The 18,703-nt window shown below is 42.9% G+C and overlaps 1 protein-coding gene across 7 annotated transcripts in view; it reads left to right on the top strand.

The window, feature by feature from the left end:
- The window catches only part of LOC134218493 (kazrin), a 410,880-nt gene that overhangs the window by 178,188 nt on the left and 213,989 nt on the right, over positions 1-18,703 (top strand). For all 7 annotated transcript variants that reach the window (XM_062697575.1, XM_062697576.1, XM_062697573.1 and 4 more), the window contains one exon: positions 16,845-17,023. In XM_062697575.1, the coding sequence (XP_062553559.1) occupies positions 16,916-17,023 (108 nt within the window). In that variant the 5' untranslated portion in view covers positions 16,845-16,915. The remainder of the gene's footprint in view (positions 1-16,844; positions 17,024-18,703) is intronic.

Genomic DNA, 18,703 nt, shown 5'->3' with positions numbered 1-18,703 from the left:
CCAAAAGACATATGTGAAGCTTAGCCGTTCGGTTGAAGAGATCGTCTGATTGATATAACCTAATGTAGAAAAAATGGGGCTCAAGAAGCCGCTATAAAAAACAGGGTGAACGATGAAACTATAATACACTGAATAGCAAGTGAATAGTTTGAACTTGCCATAAATATGTATGAAACTTCATGTAAATTTTTTGACAATTTAATATCAATTTCACTATAACATTAGATTATGGTTGCTCCACTATCACAGGAATTGTCGGGGCAGGACTTATATGACGAGGTTTCTCCTCGTGCCACCCAGATGGGAGCGCCGTATACGTGTACTGACGTTGATACGCTCCTCCTGCCAACTTCATCTATAAACTTCTGCTACGTGGCAACGAAACAGGACTTGGCTCGTGGTATTCAAGGCCTGATTTGAGGTACCATCTAGTCTCCCATAAATGTGCATCTGCATTAAGCCAAAGTTTTTGTATGCAAGCTGTCTTTCTGAGCTTTTCACCAATTCTTCGGAATTCCGAATTGAAATTCTTTAGAATTTCTACGAGTAATTATTCGGTACTTCCACGGAAAATGTTTCAAAAATATCCACGAGGAAATCTTCGGAATTCCCGCGGGAAATTCTTCGGAATTACGAGATAACACACTTTGAAAATTGTACGGCAACGACTCTCAACGGGCACGAATAGAAACATGGAACGTTTTAACCCTCGCCTAGCAGGGTAAATTGGCACAACACAACACAATGAGGCACGCCGCATGAAGCTTGATTTCCTGGGATTGAGTGAAGTCCGTTGGCCAAACTTTGGAGAACACAGAGTGCCGTCAGAACAAATTCTGCTATACTCTGGTTTAGGAAGTGAACACGCTCCCCGGCACCGTGTGGAGTTGGCTCCTGCTAAGCGCCCACGCACATCCTGCGCTTATGAAATGGGAACCTTTAAGTGAAAGGATAATCGTTGCCAGATTTACAACACCGAAATCTTACTATAATCCAATGTTATGCGCCAACCGATGTTGCCGATCTGCAAGACAAAGGGAATTTCATCTGCGTTCAAATCAATGATAGAATTTCTAGGGGTGATAGCAAGATCTGTATGGGGACTTCAATGTGAAGATCAAATCCGTCAGCTTGAATCATGAGCGTATTATGAGACGCCATGGTCTAGGAGAAATGAGCGAAAACGGAGAGCTGTTCGCAGAATTCTGTGGTAATAGCGCCATGGTGATCGGGGAATCGCTCTTCTCTCATCGACCGGTTCACAAGGTCACGTGCATCCCCCGTGTCGGCTTTACAGAAAATTTAAATCGACCACATCTGCGTCAGCTCCGGGGAAGGAAGTGAAACACTCAGATCGACGGGACGAGCGAACGTGGGTGGACTTTCTAGCCAACGAAGGATAGAGAGCCTCAGCAACCGGTGACATTTATCTCCTCTGCGATATCTCACGACGTTTAAGCAGGGCGAATATGAATGCAACGATGCATGTGAAAGACGCGAATGGTGAGTTATTGACCGATCCAACTGACCAGCTGATTGTTCAAGTTCAATTGTTCAAGTGCCACCCAGGCCAACCTGCTTACAACACGCGTCAAAGGTCCATCACTGCTAGAGATTTGAACAGTCATCCAAAGCATAAAATCAAACAAAGCCTCAGTGGTCGATTACATATCATCTGAAATGCTGGCCCCATGACATCCGCTCAACTATTGCCTCGTTTATTTCGTAATAGCTGGGGCACTGCAACTTTCCCGGTCGACTGGAAGCAAGCTGGTTGTATGCGATACCAGGTGAAGATTTATTATGTTGCTATGTACCGTTCTCAAAGTTCAGTTCAAAGTTATCCTAGCCCAGATTGAGGAGAAGATCAATGCGACTCTCCGACGGTAGCAGACCGGATTCCGTGCCAGAATATTCTGCATGAACTATATTGCCACGCTCCGTATCATTCTGGAGCAAGTCAATGAATTTCAAGGGTCCCTTTACTTGGTATTCATTTACTACCAAAAAGCTTTCGACAGTCTTAATCTTAGCTTAGCTTATCTTTTCTGATTGACCCATCGTAGTTGCTAGTCGTGATTGGCCGAGAAACAACAAATAATGCACAGCTCACCAATTGAATAGTTTTCTCGGGACTAGAAAGCTATTCTCACTGTACATGCTTCGGAGTTTCTTTAATTCAAGACCAATAACGATGCCGGCCACGTCCTCATAGTCAATTAGGATAAGGGGAGGAAAATTAGTTCGACACTCATTGCTACAAGAGACCGAGGAATCCTCTGCATCTCCATGAGCGCACTGGAAAGAAATAGTATGTTAGTTGGGAAGGAAATATATTGGAAATCGCCTTGGTAAGCGACTAATTATTTCTTTTGAACGACGCCATATTCATGATGATACAAATCGAAATCTTAACTACTTCACCACGACTAAAACACGCACTGCACAACGTTTGCTCGATGGCTACTCAGAAACACATTATCATTTTCTGATTAATTTACTCACCCGCACAATGCAGAACAAAATTTCGGTGACCAGCCGATCGTTTTGCTTTCCGCACAAATCAAAACCAAATTTCGACGATCGGCCGATCGCTCTGCTTACTGGAGAAACACGACTGGACAAGAAACACATTATCATTTTTCTCCCTTTTCGAAACAAGAGAAAACACGCACTGAACTAGATCTGGGACAGGTTGATGCTGTCGATGAAGTCCTCCCATTGCTTCGACTTTGCCTCCCTGATGATGATCTTACATTGCCGAGCTTTTCCATGTAAGACTGCTAAGCCTCCTTAGTGTACGTAACCCGAGTAGACGATAATAGCTCAATAACTGTAAAATATGATATTCATAACAAAACATGATATTACCTTGTTTGAAATAAGAGTAAAAGTAGCTTTTTGTTTCTACTCTTATTTCAAACAAGTTAATATCTTGTTTTGTTATCAATATCACGGCTTCTACCCGGGAAGGCATTGTGTCTGGTTTTAACAGCGTGCCGAGTTTCTTTGGTCCACCCCCTAAGAGCTCGGCGGCCGGAACGGCCACTGCCCTAGTAGCACAATTCAGGTCAATTTTGTTGCAGCAAACTCAATCAACTGACTGGATTGGGTTTGCATATGAGTCACAGTGACTGGTATATGACAAGTGTGCTACTCCACTCAGAGATGCATTCTGAACACGAGAACGCGTGTTCGTGTTCAGAACGTTCTGAACACAGCAAGATCATTGACCTAACACACTCCAGCGACGGCATGCCACACATTTTACGTCTAGTAATGGAACACGTGGCTAATCATGGATGGAAATCAAGCATACTCGTGTATGTTTGCTTAGTTTCAAATCTAGGGAACCTTCGTTACCATGATCGTTTTTGCTTGCGTACCAACCCAATGCACTCAGAGTTCAAAACTTAAACCACCAAAGCAAGGCACTCTTTTGGCTCATATTCTGTTCAGGATGCATCTCTGACTCCACTAGTACCACCGAAGGGCAAGTAGTTGTATTAAAGTTAAATGTTGAAAATTATGTTTAAATGATTTGGCGCTGATTCTACTAGAAAATTACTCGATGTAGCATGAAAAAGACTGTAGTCTTAAGTTACGATAAATTGGTCAATAAATAAAATAGAATAAATAAATAATGTTCAATTGGAGATAAAACTTGACCTCCAACTTGAGGGCCGGGGTTGGATAAGAGCATGGTAACAGACTAGGGGGTTTCTTACCGTACATGTGCTGTGTGTGGCTCCAAATGGTCGGAACGATATGCGATGACAGCAGCTCTCCGACGCGACGGTGCGTGTGCACGCCACGGAGGTCTGTCAAGAAGAGGGCGAGTCATGGCTTGCTGATCACCAATTGACACGCTGAGGTGTTAATGTATAATCACACGCGGAAAGTAGCTTACTTAAACCCCACATTCCCCTTCATCTCTCATAAAAAAAGGCAAAAAAAATCCTCTAGCATAGGGCGCAATGATTTTCTTCTAAGAATTATGCGCGAGACGAAGATTACCGTTGACATTGAACTCCAAAATAAACTTGTCGTTATATCGTGGTTTTTAATCGCAGAACCACGATATGGAAGTAAATAGATTGTATCGTTTAAATGTTTAGTGTTATAATATTGATCTCTCCAGGAACATATAGTGTTGGGAAGTCGATACTAGGAACTGCAAACGCCTTCATAGTAGCTTAGCGTAAGCACAGCTTCAAACAGCTCTTTACCATTTCGCTCTACACCAATTTAATGTTCGCCAAATGTGATCAGCTGTCGAGATCTCGGTACTCACACTGGTGTGTATTGTAACACCATCAAGCTGACCTTCAACCTATCGATGTTGAACTTCCGAACAACGACCAATAAAATAATATTTAATGATGTAATCTAATTCGTGGAATTATTATATTTGAATGAGATATCATACTTAAATCAGATCTAATGGGTAATTCCGCTATGACTACTAAGTCAGTGATTTTCAAAATAAATTTTAAGATAATATATTTTGCCTTCCAAACAACTTTGTAGGAAACGATATTTTTCCATATCTCTCAGATTTCGTTAGAACTTGCTTAACTGGTAGTATTATGTACACTCAAGCCGCCAAATTTATAAATATCAAACTAAATTTATTTTGACCAAAATCAGCACTCACCTTGGGATTCTTCCAGATACTTCTTCTATTCCAAACCACAATCAATTTTTAGTGGTCCCCAAAACGCGCTTTGTGAGTTTCCACAGCCCAAACCATTTTCCAGTAGTCTTCCAAACGCGCTTTGTGATGTTCCAAACCACAACCAATTTTCCAGCTTTCTTCCAGACAAGCTTTATGATTTTTCAAACCCAGGGCATGATTGGGGGCCCGGGGCCACGCCCCCCCTAAACATTCCAACCTTTTGATACAACCAACCTTTTTTGTATATTTTGGGGCCCCCACAAGCTGTTGGCCCCGGGGCCCCCTTCCGGCTAAATCCCTAGTAGCACAAATCTGATTAATTCGGTTGTAGCAACTGTAATGTGACACAATTTGGTCGCATACAAGTCACAGAAAGTTGTCTATGACAAGTGTGTTACTCGGGATCCGGTCCTGTCCAAACCATAATCCATTGTCCAGGGGTCTTCCCGACAAGCTTAGTGATTTTCCAACCACAATTCGTTTTCCAGCGATCTTCCCGACGCGCTTTGTGATTTTCCAAACCACAATCCGTTTTCAAGCGGTCTTCCCGACACGCTTTATGATTTTCCAAACCACAATTCGTTTTCCAGCGGTCTTTCCGACGCGCTTTGTGATTTTCCAAACCACAATCCATTTTCCAGCTGTCTTCCTGACGTGATTTGTGATTTACCAAACCACAATCCGTTTTCCAGCGGTCGTCCCAACGCGCTTTGTGATTTTCCAACCACAATCCGTTTTCCAGCGGTCGTCCCAACGCGCTTTGTGATTTTCCAACCACAATCCGTTTTCCAGCGGTCGTCCCAACGCGCTTTGTGATTTTCTAACCACAATCCGTTTTCCAGTGGTCTTTCCGACGCGCTTTGTGATTTTCCAAACCACAATCCGTTTTCCAGCGGTCGTCCCGACGCGCTTTGTGATTCACCAAACCACAATCCGTTTTCCAGCTGTCTTTCCGACGCGCTTTGTGGTTTTCCAAACCACAATCCGTTTTCCAGCGGTCTTCCAGACGCGCTTTGTGATTTTCCAAACCACAATCCGTTTTCCAGCGGTCTTCCCAACGCGCTTTGTGATTTTCCAACCACAATCCGTTTTCCAGCGGTCGTCCCAACGCGCTTTGTGATTTTCTATCCACAATCCGTTTTCCAGCGGTCTTTACGACACGCTTTGTGATTCACCAAACCACAATCCGTTTTCCAGCGGTCTTCCAAACGCGTTTTGTGATTTACCAAACCACAATCCGTTTTCCAAATCAACTTTGTGGTAATAGACGCCTTGTGTTTTTCAACCATCCAATATTTTACTAATTAGCACATTAAACTCTGAATGCAACTCACCCATTGAAATCAGCGTCAGGATCCAAAAAATAAACTGGCAGGATCGCCAAAATGTGTGGCTCCAAATGGCCGGAACGATATGCGATGACAGCAGCTCTCCGACGGTGCGTGTGCACGCCACGGAGGTCTGTCAAGAAGAGGGCGAGTCATGGCTTGCTGATCACCAATTGACACGCTGAGGTGTTAATGTATAATCACACGCGGAAAGTAACTTACTCAAACCCCACATGCTGATCTTGGAGGTATCCTGGGCAGGCTGAAGCCAGAGGAAGATAGAGATCCACTGGAGAGCCCAGGACGCTGAACCTGTTGGGACTTATGGCCCGGGTGGTGGTCCTCGGGTTGCCACAAACGCGGCCTTGATGGGTGGGAGAGATTTGTTCTGTATAGGAGATGCCGAGGTCAGTCCGGTCGTTCTGGTTGGGTCTTGGTGTCCGGTCCGACGCCCCGACGATTCAGGGTTCCACAGGGTGACCCGGTCAGGAGGTTTACTGGCTATGTTACTTTTACCAGCAACTCTAAAACCAGATGTATCAGGGAGATTTTAACCTTGGTGATGCTGGTTGGAGTTGAATTTCCGGTTGAAATGGAATTAGGTTTCTTTTTGGGCCTAGTATCTATTGGGAGAAAGAAAGAAGAGGTCGGGTGAAACTCTGGTACTGTCTTGGGTGTCTGCTTTGTCCGGTTGTTCAACGTTAGCGGACGTGAGAGTGTCGTCCATTGAAACTGTATCAGTTGCACCACCTGGTTGTGCGGTTTGGGTTGCTATGAGGCGCTGGCTGTCGATGATGCATTTGACCATATTGTGGACAGGGTGTGAAATTACCTTGACAGGTATCCCATTACTCAGCTTATCCATAAGCAGAAGTTTGTCGAAGTGGCCAGGGTTCCTAACTTTGAGAGCATAGGAACGTCCGCCTCCTTCGGGGAAGGCCAAATCAATGTTAGCATCCAAAAACTGATGAACAGATTTTTCACCATTAACAAGGTCGAAGTACCATTAACTAGCCCCTCTCATTTTGCGGATCCATATAAGACGGTAAAGTCCGTCCAGTGTAGCTCCCATAGATTCTCCTGTACACTTTTTTTGTTTCGAGAGGGGGGTCACCTCCCGTAGGAGGCCCCCAGGTCTAGCTGACATTCCTGGTCTCCTGGATTGGTGCAAAAATTGTTACCGATAAACCAGAAAGCCTCTTACCATTTAAGCCGCCGTTGAGAAACCTGGAAAAACTGGAAAATTGCCTAGTTTCAAAGACTCTAGTTTCTAGTCTGTAGCAATGGATTTCAGGAACCACTTTGGTGGGAGGGGTAAAAGATTTAGGAAGAAGGGGTAAAGGTTTTGAGGGAAACCTGTGGAGAAGGGTGGAACCGTTCCCAAAAAGGAAGAGGGGGTAGGGAGGGGGAGGGTAAAAGTGTCTTACAAAAAATGGGTCTCCCATCATTTGCAGAATCCTCAGCCTAGATTCGCAGACTTTCTTCATAATTCAGCCATGAGACTTTATCGTCGATACATGGTTACATCTGAGATTCTCAACCTGTCTGTTCTTTGGATGAAAAATCGATCAATTTGCAACGAAGGTTGTCGGTGTGCATTTTTAGCTGATAAGAAAATATGTTGATTGTACCCCAGCCAACCACAGATCGTATATGAAAAGACAAATTTCATCGCATATGATGCTATTTAGTATCAAAATCGTATATAAGCACTAATAAAGGTGGCCAAAATATTATAACTATCGTATCTAATACCTGAACTTGGAATATTTACGATTCATTTCGAGAAAGTCATAAATCAAAATAAACAATATCGTTTTGATCGGATTGAATCGGAAATATCGTTTATACGGACGCGCATTGTTATACAAATCGTATATTGATGAGCGTTTCACGTATATAGCTACTTACTCCTGTACGCCTACCGAAGCCCACTGAATCTTATCGACAAATTAATTCATTTTTACTTACTTCATTCCTTTCGATATGCTTAAACGCCGATCTATCCATAAAGTGCTATTGCACTGCTGATTACCGTTCCGTTTCAATGCCAAAAATGCGTGTAAGAACTTGAAATACAACTAAATAAAACAATTTCGGAGGTAAACACGGTGAAATAAAACTTTGCTGTTGTTGACGTTTCAACATCGTAAATATGTGCGCAGAATCATTTGGAATGCTGCGTAATCGTTGTTATGCATGAACATTATCGGAATAATTGTATACAGTTTTCATATGCGATTCAAGTCACGTTTATACATGTAACAACGACGTACTTAAATCGTATAAATGGAGTATGGATCGTAATTTGTAATATAGAAGGCTCTTGTCAGTACTAAACTTTCATCTACATTGTGATTGTCAAAATAGTTCTGCCTCTCAAGAGTTGCTTAGTAGCACCGAGGGTAGGGTATCGGACTTTAGATCCAGAAGTCTAATGTTCGAGACGGGGCTTATTATTTTTTTTTTATGTCTACTGTTCATCAGATCGTATTAATGCTTACGAAAACTCAAGCAAGTCATTGTTCAATACGTATATGGCCTCCACTTTAGTAGGTATATGGCGGTTTCGTGCATTATATACATGATTCATTGTAGGCATATGGCAACCTATATCCAGTGTTGTCCTACACTCAGTGCAAAAAATTCTGCTCTTTGATTTTACTCTATCTAAACGATTTTATAGTCTTAACTAAGTAAGTGCAACTAATAGAGGGATATTTGAATTTTCTAAAAGTCATGTCAAACTATTGAAAAAATGCACTCCAGAGCCACAGGAGCGCGCGCGCTGAAAATACACTCCAGTGAAAACACTCCAGTGTATTTTCAGTGCGCGCGCTCCTTTGGCTCTGGTGTGTATTTTTTCAATAGTTTGACATGACTTTTAGAAAATTCAAATATCCCTCTATTAGTTGCACTTACTTAATTAAGACTATAAAATCGCTTAGATAGAGTAAAATCAAAGAGCAGAATTTTTTGCACTGAATGTAGGACAACACTGCCTATATCATACTGACGCATACTGTGTCAGCTTGAAAAACTAATTATGGCATTTGTTTATTTTAACTGTTCTTTGAAAAAAATCCGTTTAACAGGTTTCCCTTCCATGCTCCGTGTTTCTCTAAATTGATTTAAAATACAAACAAAAAGCGCACTTATGTTAAAATTTCTGGCGTGACTGGGACCTTTGACAGATACGTAAGTCAAGTCAAATACGATACACTGCAGACGGCCTTACTGTTGAGGTCGAAATACGTATCTGGAATTGTACGAAATCGTCCTATGACAATTAAAGACATTCCACTAAAAGCTCAAAATAATTTATCAACCTTGACAGTGCTGACCCCAAGGGCCCCGTACGCATGTCGTTGGCGAACAAAGTTCGTGTACTCTGATTCGAAGCTTTGAAACGGTAGTAGGGTGCAATTGTTAATGCGAACATATTTATATTCGGCTAGTTACTGCAAATAAATTCTTTTTCGAGTCGCTGCAGGTATCTCAAGCATACCACATCGTTACATTTCTGCATGATTGAGTGTTTGGTTTTGACGAAATATCAAAAACAAAAGTATGCATAAAAATAGCCTCGCCATAACAAAAAGGTGTTAGAAAGTTAAAGATGTCGCACATGTCGGAGTAGGGGTTTACTGCTCCACCTTCTCCCCCTGGCTGACCCTCCTTTTCCTCACCATAGCTACGAAGAAAATATCGTCCGCGTCACGTACATCAGTATAGGGCACTGCACGGACTGCTTTGTCTCTTTCTCGCTGAAAAGAAATTAGAAAACAACAAGGCCAATAAACGTCAAAATTTATGAAGAACGAAAGGGAAAGAGATTCGTCCGTGCAGGGCCATATATTGACTGCTCTCGGAACAGCTCGGAAAATAGGCTGCATTGCGAAAAGGAATAGAAACTTGTGGTACTCCATTTTATGGTGCATATGCGCCTTGATTTATCTTTCCATATCCGACACTATTTCGAGCTCCGCTAAATTACATTTAAGTACTTTCATGTGGTGTTATATGCTTCTAAATGATCCTAATAGCCTATTCAAATTACGCCATTTATGTTAATAAATATAATGATAAAGAGTCGGAGACGAGCCAGCCTCGGGCTGAAAGTCTCCTTAATAAAGACACAAAAAAAAAATGATAAAGAGTAACTTGATGCCAATCCTCATACATTTGATTTTCTTTCTTAAATATTAAACTCAATAATCTATATACATAAAAATGAATTTCTGTCTGTCTGAACCTTATAGAGTCCAAAACTACTGAAGCGATCGGCGTGAAAAATTTATGTGCAGAGGTTTTTGGGACCGGGGAATGTTCTTAAGATGGTTCGATACCCTTCCCTTCTTTGAAAAGGGGGGCTTCCATACAAATGAAACAGAAATTTCTACAGAACTCGAGAACTAATCAGAGAATAAATCAATTTTAGGTGAAACGAAGTTCGTCGGGTCTGCTAGTTATTTTAATAAATAGCGTAATGTAAACAGGCTATAAGCATGTTCATCAGCGGTTGGTAGATATTTCTCCTGCACAGCAAAATGTGAAGTACCCAAAAGAATAGAAAATATATATATATATATATATATATATATATATATATATATATGTAAGACGGTATAATGCGCCGTGATATTATGGGGGCAGCAGGGACTATGTCCAAGGGCTTGACGATCCCTCCCCAGGCCATCTGCGAGTTGTGGCGCCTGCCTAGGATGTGGTGGGGTTTGACAGTGGGCCCTGTTAAACCTCTATAAAAAGCTGCATGTATCCGCAAGTAGGCTCCGCCAAAGCGACCGTGTGCCGCTCAAAAGGTGCAAGCCCAAGTCCTGGTGTTAGGTGGGACGCTAAACAGACCTGACCGACGGCCCTCCGACGAGACAGGAGGTTTGCGCAGGCCCAATAAGCCGCCTTTAAAAACAACTATTACGAACGACATACAAGATAATACGACTCGATACAATCGGCAACGACCTAGGCGACGAATAAAGGATCACGATTGGAAGCTTGGAACATGGAACTGCAAGTCGCTAGGCTTCGCAGGTTGCGACAGGATAATCTACGATGAATTATATCCCCGCAACTTCGATGTCGTAGCGCTGCAGGAAATCTGCTGGACAGGACAGAAAGTGTGGAAAAGCGGGCATCCAGCGGCTACCTTCTACCAAAGCTGTGGCACCACCAACGAGCTGGGAACCGGCTTCATAGTGCTGGGAAAGATGCGCCAACGCGTGATTGGGTGGCAGCCAATCAACGCACGGATGTGCAAGCTGAGGATAAAAGGCCGTTTCTTCTACTATAGCATCATCAACGTGCACTGCCCACACGAAGGGAGATCCGACGACGAGAAAGAAGCGTTCTATGCGCAGCTGGAGCAGACATACGATGGATGCCCACTGCGGGACGTCAAAATCGTCATCGGTGAGATGAACGCTCAGGTAGGAAGGAGAAATGTATAGACCGGTCATCGGACCGGATAGTCTGCATACCGTATCGAACGACAACGGCCAACGATGCATAAACTTTGCAGCCTCCCGCGGAATGGTAGTCCGAAGCACTTTCTTCCCCGCAAGAATATCCACAAGGCCACATGGAAATCACCTAATCAAGTAACGGAAAACCAAATCGACCACGTTCTAATCGACGGTAAATTCTTCTCCGACATCACGAACGTACGCACTTACCGCAGTGCGAATATTGAATCCGACCACTACCTCGTCGCAGTATGTCTGCGCTCAAAACTCTCGACGGTGATCAACACGCGTCGGAGTCGTCCGCCACGGCTTAACATTGGGCGGTTACAAGACGGTAGACTAGCCCAAGACTACGCGCAGCAGCTGGAAGTGGCACTCCCAACGGAAGAGCAGCTAGGCGCAGCATCTCTTGAAGATGGCTGGAGAGATATAGTTGGCCATTGGAAGCACCGCAACCGCTGCACTAGGCACGGTGGCCCCGGATCAGAGAAACGACTGGTATGACGGCGAATGTGAGCAGTTAGTTGAGGAGAAGAATGCAGCATGGGCGAGATTGCTGCAACACCGCACGAGGGCGAACGAGGCACGATACAAACGGGCGCGGAACAGACAAAACTCGATTTTCCGGAGGAAAAAGCGCCAGCAGGAAGATCGAGACCGTGAAGAGACGGAGGAACTGTACCGCGCTAATAACGCACGAAAGTTCCGTTCACGTAAGGGCCACGTGCCACAGCCCGATATGTGTAAGGACATAAACGGGAACCTTCTTACGAACGAGCGTGAGGTGATCCAAAGGTGGCGGCAGCACAACGAAGAGCACCTGAATGGCGATATGGCAGACAACGGTGGCGGTATGGTAATGAACCTAGGAGCACGTGCGCAGGACACACGACTTCCGAATCTCCAGGAAATCCAAGAGGAGATCGGCCGGCTGAAAAACAACAAAGCCCCTGGAGTTGACCAACTACCAGGAGAGCTGTTTAAACACAGTGGTGAGGCACTGACTAGAGCGCTGCACTGGGTGATTACCAAGGTTTGGGAGGATGAGGTTCTGCCGCAGGAGTGGATGGAAGGTGTCGTGTGTCCCATCTACAAAAAAGGGCGATAAGCTGGAATGTAGCAACTACCGCGCAATCACATTGCTGAACGCCGCCAACAAGGTAATCTCCCAAATTTTATGCCGCCGACTAACACCAATTGCAAGAGAGTTCGTGGGGCAGTACCAGGCGAGATTTATGGGTGAACGCTCTACCACAGACCAGGTGTTCGCCATACGTCAGGTATTGCAGAAATGCCGCGAATACAACGTGCCAACACATCATCTATTTATCGACTTCAAAGCCGCATATGATACAATCGATCGGGACCAGCTATGGCAGCTAATGCACGAAAACGGATTTTCGGATAAACTGATACGGTTGATCAAGGCGACGATGGATCGGGTGATGTGCGTAGTTTCAGGGGCATTCTCGAGTCCCTTCGAAACACGTAGAGGGTTACGGCAAGGTGATGGTCTTTCGTGTCTGCTATTCAACATCGCTTTGGAAGGAGTAATACGAAGGGCAGGGATTGACACGAGTGGTACGATTTTCACGAAGTCCGTCCAGTTATTTGGTTTCGCCGACGACATTGATATCATGGCACGTAACTTTGAGAGGATGGAGGAAGCCTACATCAGACTGAAAAGCGAAGCTAAACGGATTGTACTAGTCATCAACACGTCGAAGACGAAGTACATGATAGGAAGAGGCTCAAGAGAGGTCAATGTGAGCCACCCACCACGAGTTTCTATCGGTGGTGACGAAATCGAGGTGGTTGAAGAATTCGTGTATTTGGGCTCACTGGTGACCGCCGATAACGATACCAGCAGAGAAATTCGGAGACGCATAGTGGCTGGAAATCGTACGTACTTTGGATTCCGCAAGACGCTCCGATCGAATAGAGTTCGCCGCCGTACCAAACTGACTATCTACAAAACGCTCATAAGACCGGTAGTTCTCTACGGACACGAGACCTGGACGATGCTCGTGGAGGACCAACGCGCACTGGGAGTTTTCGAAAGGAAAGTGTTGCGTACCATCTATGGTGGGGTGCAGATGGCGGACGGTACGTGGAGGAGGCGAATGAACCACGAGTTGCATGAGTTGCTGGGAGAACCATCCATCGTTCATACCGCAAAAATCGGAAGACTGCGGTGGGCCGGCCACGTAGCCAGAATGTCGGACAGTAACCCGGTGAAAATGGTTCTCGACAACGATCCGACGGGAACAAGAAGGCGAGGTGCACAGCGGGCAAGGTGGATCGATCAGGTGGAGGACGACTTGCGGACCCTCCGCAGAATGCGTGGTTGGCGAAGTGCAGCCATGGACCGAGCTGAATGGAGAAGTCTTTTATGTGCAGCACAGGCCACTCCGGCCTTAGTCTGATGATAAATAAATAATAATGCGCCCCACCCGGCCAAAACGCCACCCTTTGATTTCTAGACAACTATACCTAACTAAGGGTAAAAATCAGTTGGAACCTATAAATATTTGTAAAACCATCATACTATGTGAATGTGGAAGTATTTTTCTATTACACAATGAAAATAATAAGGATAACATAAGGATTTGTAACCTTTTTGTTATGGGATAGATAAAATACTAATGAAGGGCTTCTTCTTCTTCTTCTTATTGGCATTACATTCCCACACTGGGACAGAGCCGCCTCGCAGCTTAGTGTTCATTAAGCACTTCCACAGTTATTAACTGCGCGGTTTCTAAGCCAGGTTACCATTTTTGCATTCGTATATCATGAGGCTAACACGATGATACTTTTATGCCCAGGGAAGTCGAGACAATTTCCAATCCGAAAATTGCCTAGACCGGCACCGGGAATCGAACCCAGCCACCCTCAGCATGGTCTTGCTTTGTAGCCGCGCGTCTTACCGCACGGCTAAGGAGGGCCCCTAATGAAGGGCTATGAAACGTATTTGCTTACGGTGGGACGTATTGCTCAGGCACTTTTTGAACTCCAGTTTTTCATGACTTTTCAAAAAAGCTTTATTATATATTCTCAGTAATATTTTCATATGACTACTCACAGGAAATGAATTTGCGACTTGTTGAACTACCAAATAACACAAAGTTTGCATAAATTACGTTGAAAAGTAAAAAGTTTTCATAGCAATTGTCTTAGGGGGGCATATGGCAGAATGAATCCGGAGATGGATCAAGCGCAATTCGCATATCTCCCCTCACTCGCTGTTGACCGGGTAATTCTAAAACCTATTCGGGTGGAAATTTTCCCAAGAAGAAAATATGATAATTGAATTCTTTAGCTTGCTCTTTCTGCCATGGAATGTATCTTTTGTTTGAGGATCTTTCTCTTAGGATGTGCTTTTCAGTTATACTGATTTCACGCTAGCCGAAGGTCAAAGTGGTCTAGAAGAGCTGTGTTTCAATTACCAGAATTGCATGTGGGAGTGTCACGCTTCGAAATTTATCACCTATTGATATTCAAAACTGGGCTACTTACCGACTGAACAAAAGAAAAACTACTTCTACTGTCACTAACTTCGACATGCCATCGGTACGGAAGAAGCCACCCTTTTACCCATAATTGAAAGGCGCCCATTCAGCGTGGACGGGCGTGTTTAGCCGTGGCATGAAATTTCTCACTGCTATGACATTTTCGCAAGCCGCAAGAGGCGGAGGTGGTGCTTTTTAATTGGGATATCGGCGAGCAAGCGATCTACTGAATTTTATGCGTAGGAGGACGACGATAATGGCGTGCCATAATCCACTTTTGATGTGGGTTATCGGAGAATTTTGGCGTATTTTTTTCAGGCTCACGACTAGGGTTCGATAAAAAGACATTAAAATGAATTGTTATGTACGAGAAGAGGGTCCTTTGAGGGGATCGGTATTTTTCTAACATCTAAATGCAGAAGAATATTCTGAGTGATGGATTACCGTTTTGGGAGCGAAACAGTGATTTATGTTTGTTTTACGGCATTATATTGTAACATTCACTGTTAGATGACTTTACCCATTAATGGGTACTATGTTATTGTTGATATTATTCCCACCGTGAAAAATTCACCCATTTTCTTGAAAAAGCGCCACTACCCATTTTAATGGGTAGATGAATAACGCCATTAAAATGGGTAGTGGCGCTTTTTCAAGAAAATGGGTGAATTTTTCACGGTGGGAATAATATCAACAATAACATAGTACCCATTAATGGGTAAAGTCATCTAACCGTGTTGAGCCTCTATGGGATCCACGGTTCTGTGCAAATTATTATATAGATAAATTGAAATATTTTGCTAGCTTCTGAGAGGCATTTAATCGTTTGCTGTTTCTAGAAGATGGCTAAATAAGCCGAGTAAAACTTTCAATTTGCAACTTTAATGCATTTTTTATGACAAATCTCTATAGAAACATAATTTGGCAAGAGACAGTATATTCTACTGTCCTATGCCTTAACAATGAATTATAATTGAATCTTTAGTAGGACAATTTAAATTCCTACGTGCTGATATCATAACAAAGTCCTCAATGCTGAGAAAAAAAAATACAAAGCACCTACATTGTAACTATGTGTAGGACGAAAACCAACTAATTCCCATCAAATGACTCAATTATAGTAGAATGTCAGTTCTTGAATAGCCCATTAAACCCATACTCGTCAACATTTTTGCATTACTGGCACCACACGGCAAAGAGAAAAAAATACTCCCTACCGACAGAGGGAACTTTTTATTTTCCGCAGTCGTCAGACAAAGTAGGTATGGCAGCAACGACGCACACCCACTTCGCCACTGTTTTTCCACCTTACTTTACGGGAAACCATTAAGAATTTTGCAACAGTTTGAAACAAAGTCGTTTGGCGTAGCTTTATCGCAATGGTAACCCTAATGATGCCATCAATTTGTCGCCTACATTTGCACGTCTGGCCCGTCCTAAACGCGATACGGGCGAACATCCATTTGGCAGTCATTATGATTCTGAGCTTTCGCGATAAAATTCTCTGCTCCTACAACAGATGTTATGTTGAAAATGTTTGGCCTACTTACAGTACACGTGCTTTTATGTCATTCTAAGGAGAACCGTTCCATTTTCATCTCATGATCCTATATGCATCCTGCCTCTGAGCAAGAGAATGAACACTTTTCGTTCACATGCATACAAATATCGTAAAGCGATTCGCATCCACTGTACACATTTTTCGGACATGTCGCTGCATAAAGTGGATCGTTTGGAAAGTGTCCTCGGGCTTACGAGGTATAGAGTATCAAGCCATTGTGGCAGTAATTTTCGTTCGTATATTCCGAATTCTAAACGAATATTTTCTTCTTTCCTTAACTTACAGATCCGTGTAACAATGATCAACTAGTGAAAAAACAGCTCCAGCTAAAAATCCACACGCCCTAACCAGTGAGAATGCAGCTGAATGGCGCGGTAGCGATGGCTGCTCCATTAGAACCACCCGAGCCTCCACCCCGCAATCCGGACAAAATCAATGCATCACTCAAGCAGCTAGCCGAATCGGTAAGTAATCCATTTTGGTGAAAATCTCCACAAATTCTATAAATAACCCGAGATGGTATTTGTAGACGCGTAAATCATAGACACCGCCAACGGTGTCATCCCACTTCAATTTCCAATCCGGATTTCGGGTGACGTCGGGCACCCATCAGGTCTGTGTGCATTGAAACGATTGTAATCGATTTTTACGGAATCCCAATTTTCCACCCATTAGCTGTTTGCCTACCGGAGACAGGGAAATGGGAAAAAGGTCGATGGAAGGGTAGGAGACAGTGGTCTAAAATGTTTAAACGACATTTACGACAATCACAGTACACATTTATTATTTGTGACGTAAAAGAATTGTTTTGATCGGTCAAGTTTTGAATTATGACCAATGCTTCATCGCTAGAAGAACTATGATTAATGATTTAAGATAGATTAGCCATAAACTGACGAGCTATTTTATACTGGCAAACTATGCAAGCTTCTTGGAGTAGAAATAAAATTTGTTCTGTGATATACCCGATCTAAGAACCATGAATCAAAAGGAGCAACGCATGGGGTTGTTTGCATTTGATATTAGTCAAATATTCATAAGCTTAAGAGGTGCATCATTGACCATATGTCCATATAAGCCTGTAAATGGCCTCCAGCGATTGGTACTGGTCCTGACTGGAAACGAATGTGAGAGATAAAAACCAAAGTCCAGCTTCCCACATTCAGTGTGATAAAAGCCCATGCAATGTCAAGATATCGTTTTTGCATATTCAAAACCGGAATTGTTCTGGAGAGTTCGTATTTTCTTTACATTAAAACGAGCAGTCAATTAATGTATAAAATTTACTTAGTCGATAGAATGAGGATTTCATTTCATTGTCGACAAACTTTTCAGATTTCATTGTGAGTGGCTCTCCTAACAGTTGACGCGATTCGTGATTTATCTGCCATAATAGAAAAAAATGACAAATAAAACCAATTACTAAACAAATTGGACAAAGAAACCAAATTAGACAAATAAGACAAATTAGGCTAATTAAACAAATAAAACAAAAAAAAATAGAAAAATTAAGCAAAACTCTACGTCTCAAACATCTAATGTTTGAGACGTAGAGTTTTGACAAATTTTACAGAATAGACGTTTTCTAGACTAGATTAGACAAATTCAGGCATTTTTTTATATATTAGGCAAATTAGACAAATTAGATCAGTTAGACAAATCATACTAATTAGATATTAGAAATATTTAAATAAATATTACAAATTAGGCAAGTTAGAAAAATTTAACAGACTAGACTAACTGGACATATTGGTTAAATATCTTGGCTGTGCATATGCACATGTTTCGAAATGGAGAAATTGATATGAAATTTGCGAAAAAGAATCCACGTGTCTTGGAGGGACTCGAACCCTTAACCTCCTACTATCTAGATAGGCGTGATAACCCCTACACAACAAGACCACTTAAAGGTCACGTTTGTGGAAAAGCCATCAGAATCCGAATACCAACCTCCACCACGGTTAGCTCTTTTTTGCAAATTGAATATCTTTCGGATGCTTGATTTGTCCAATCTGCACATGACCTTTACTACGGCCGAGTTGCCGAATAATATGCAATTAAATAGACATATTGGACAAATTAAATAATTTAGACAAGGTATAACTTATAACAACGTATAAATGAACAAATTAGATTAATAATAC

Source organism: Armigeres subalbatus, chromosome 2, assembly GCF_024139115.2.
Source record: "Armigeres subalbatus isolate Guangzhou_Male chromosome 2, GZ_Asu_2, whole genome shotgun sequence".
Classification (NCBI taxonomy): Eukaryota; Metazoa; Arthropoda; class Insecta; order Diptera; family Culicidae; genus Armigeres; species Armigeres subalbatus.
Note: the sequence above shows the minus strand (reverse complement) of the source record. Positions and strands in the feature narration are given on the sequence as shown.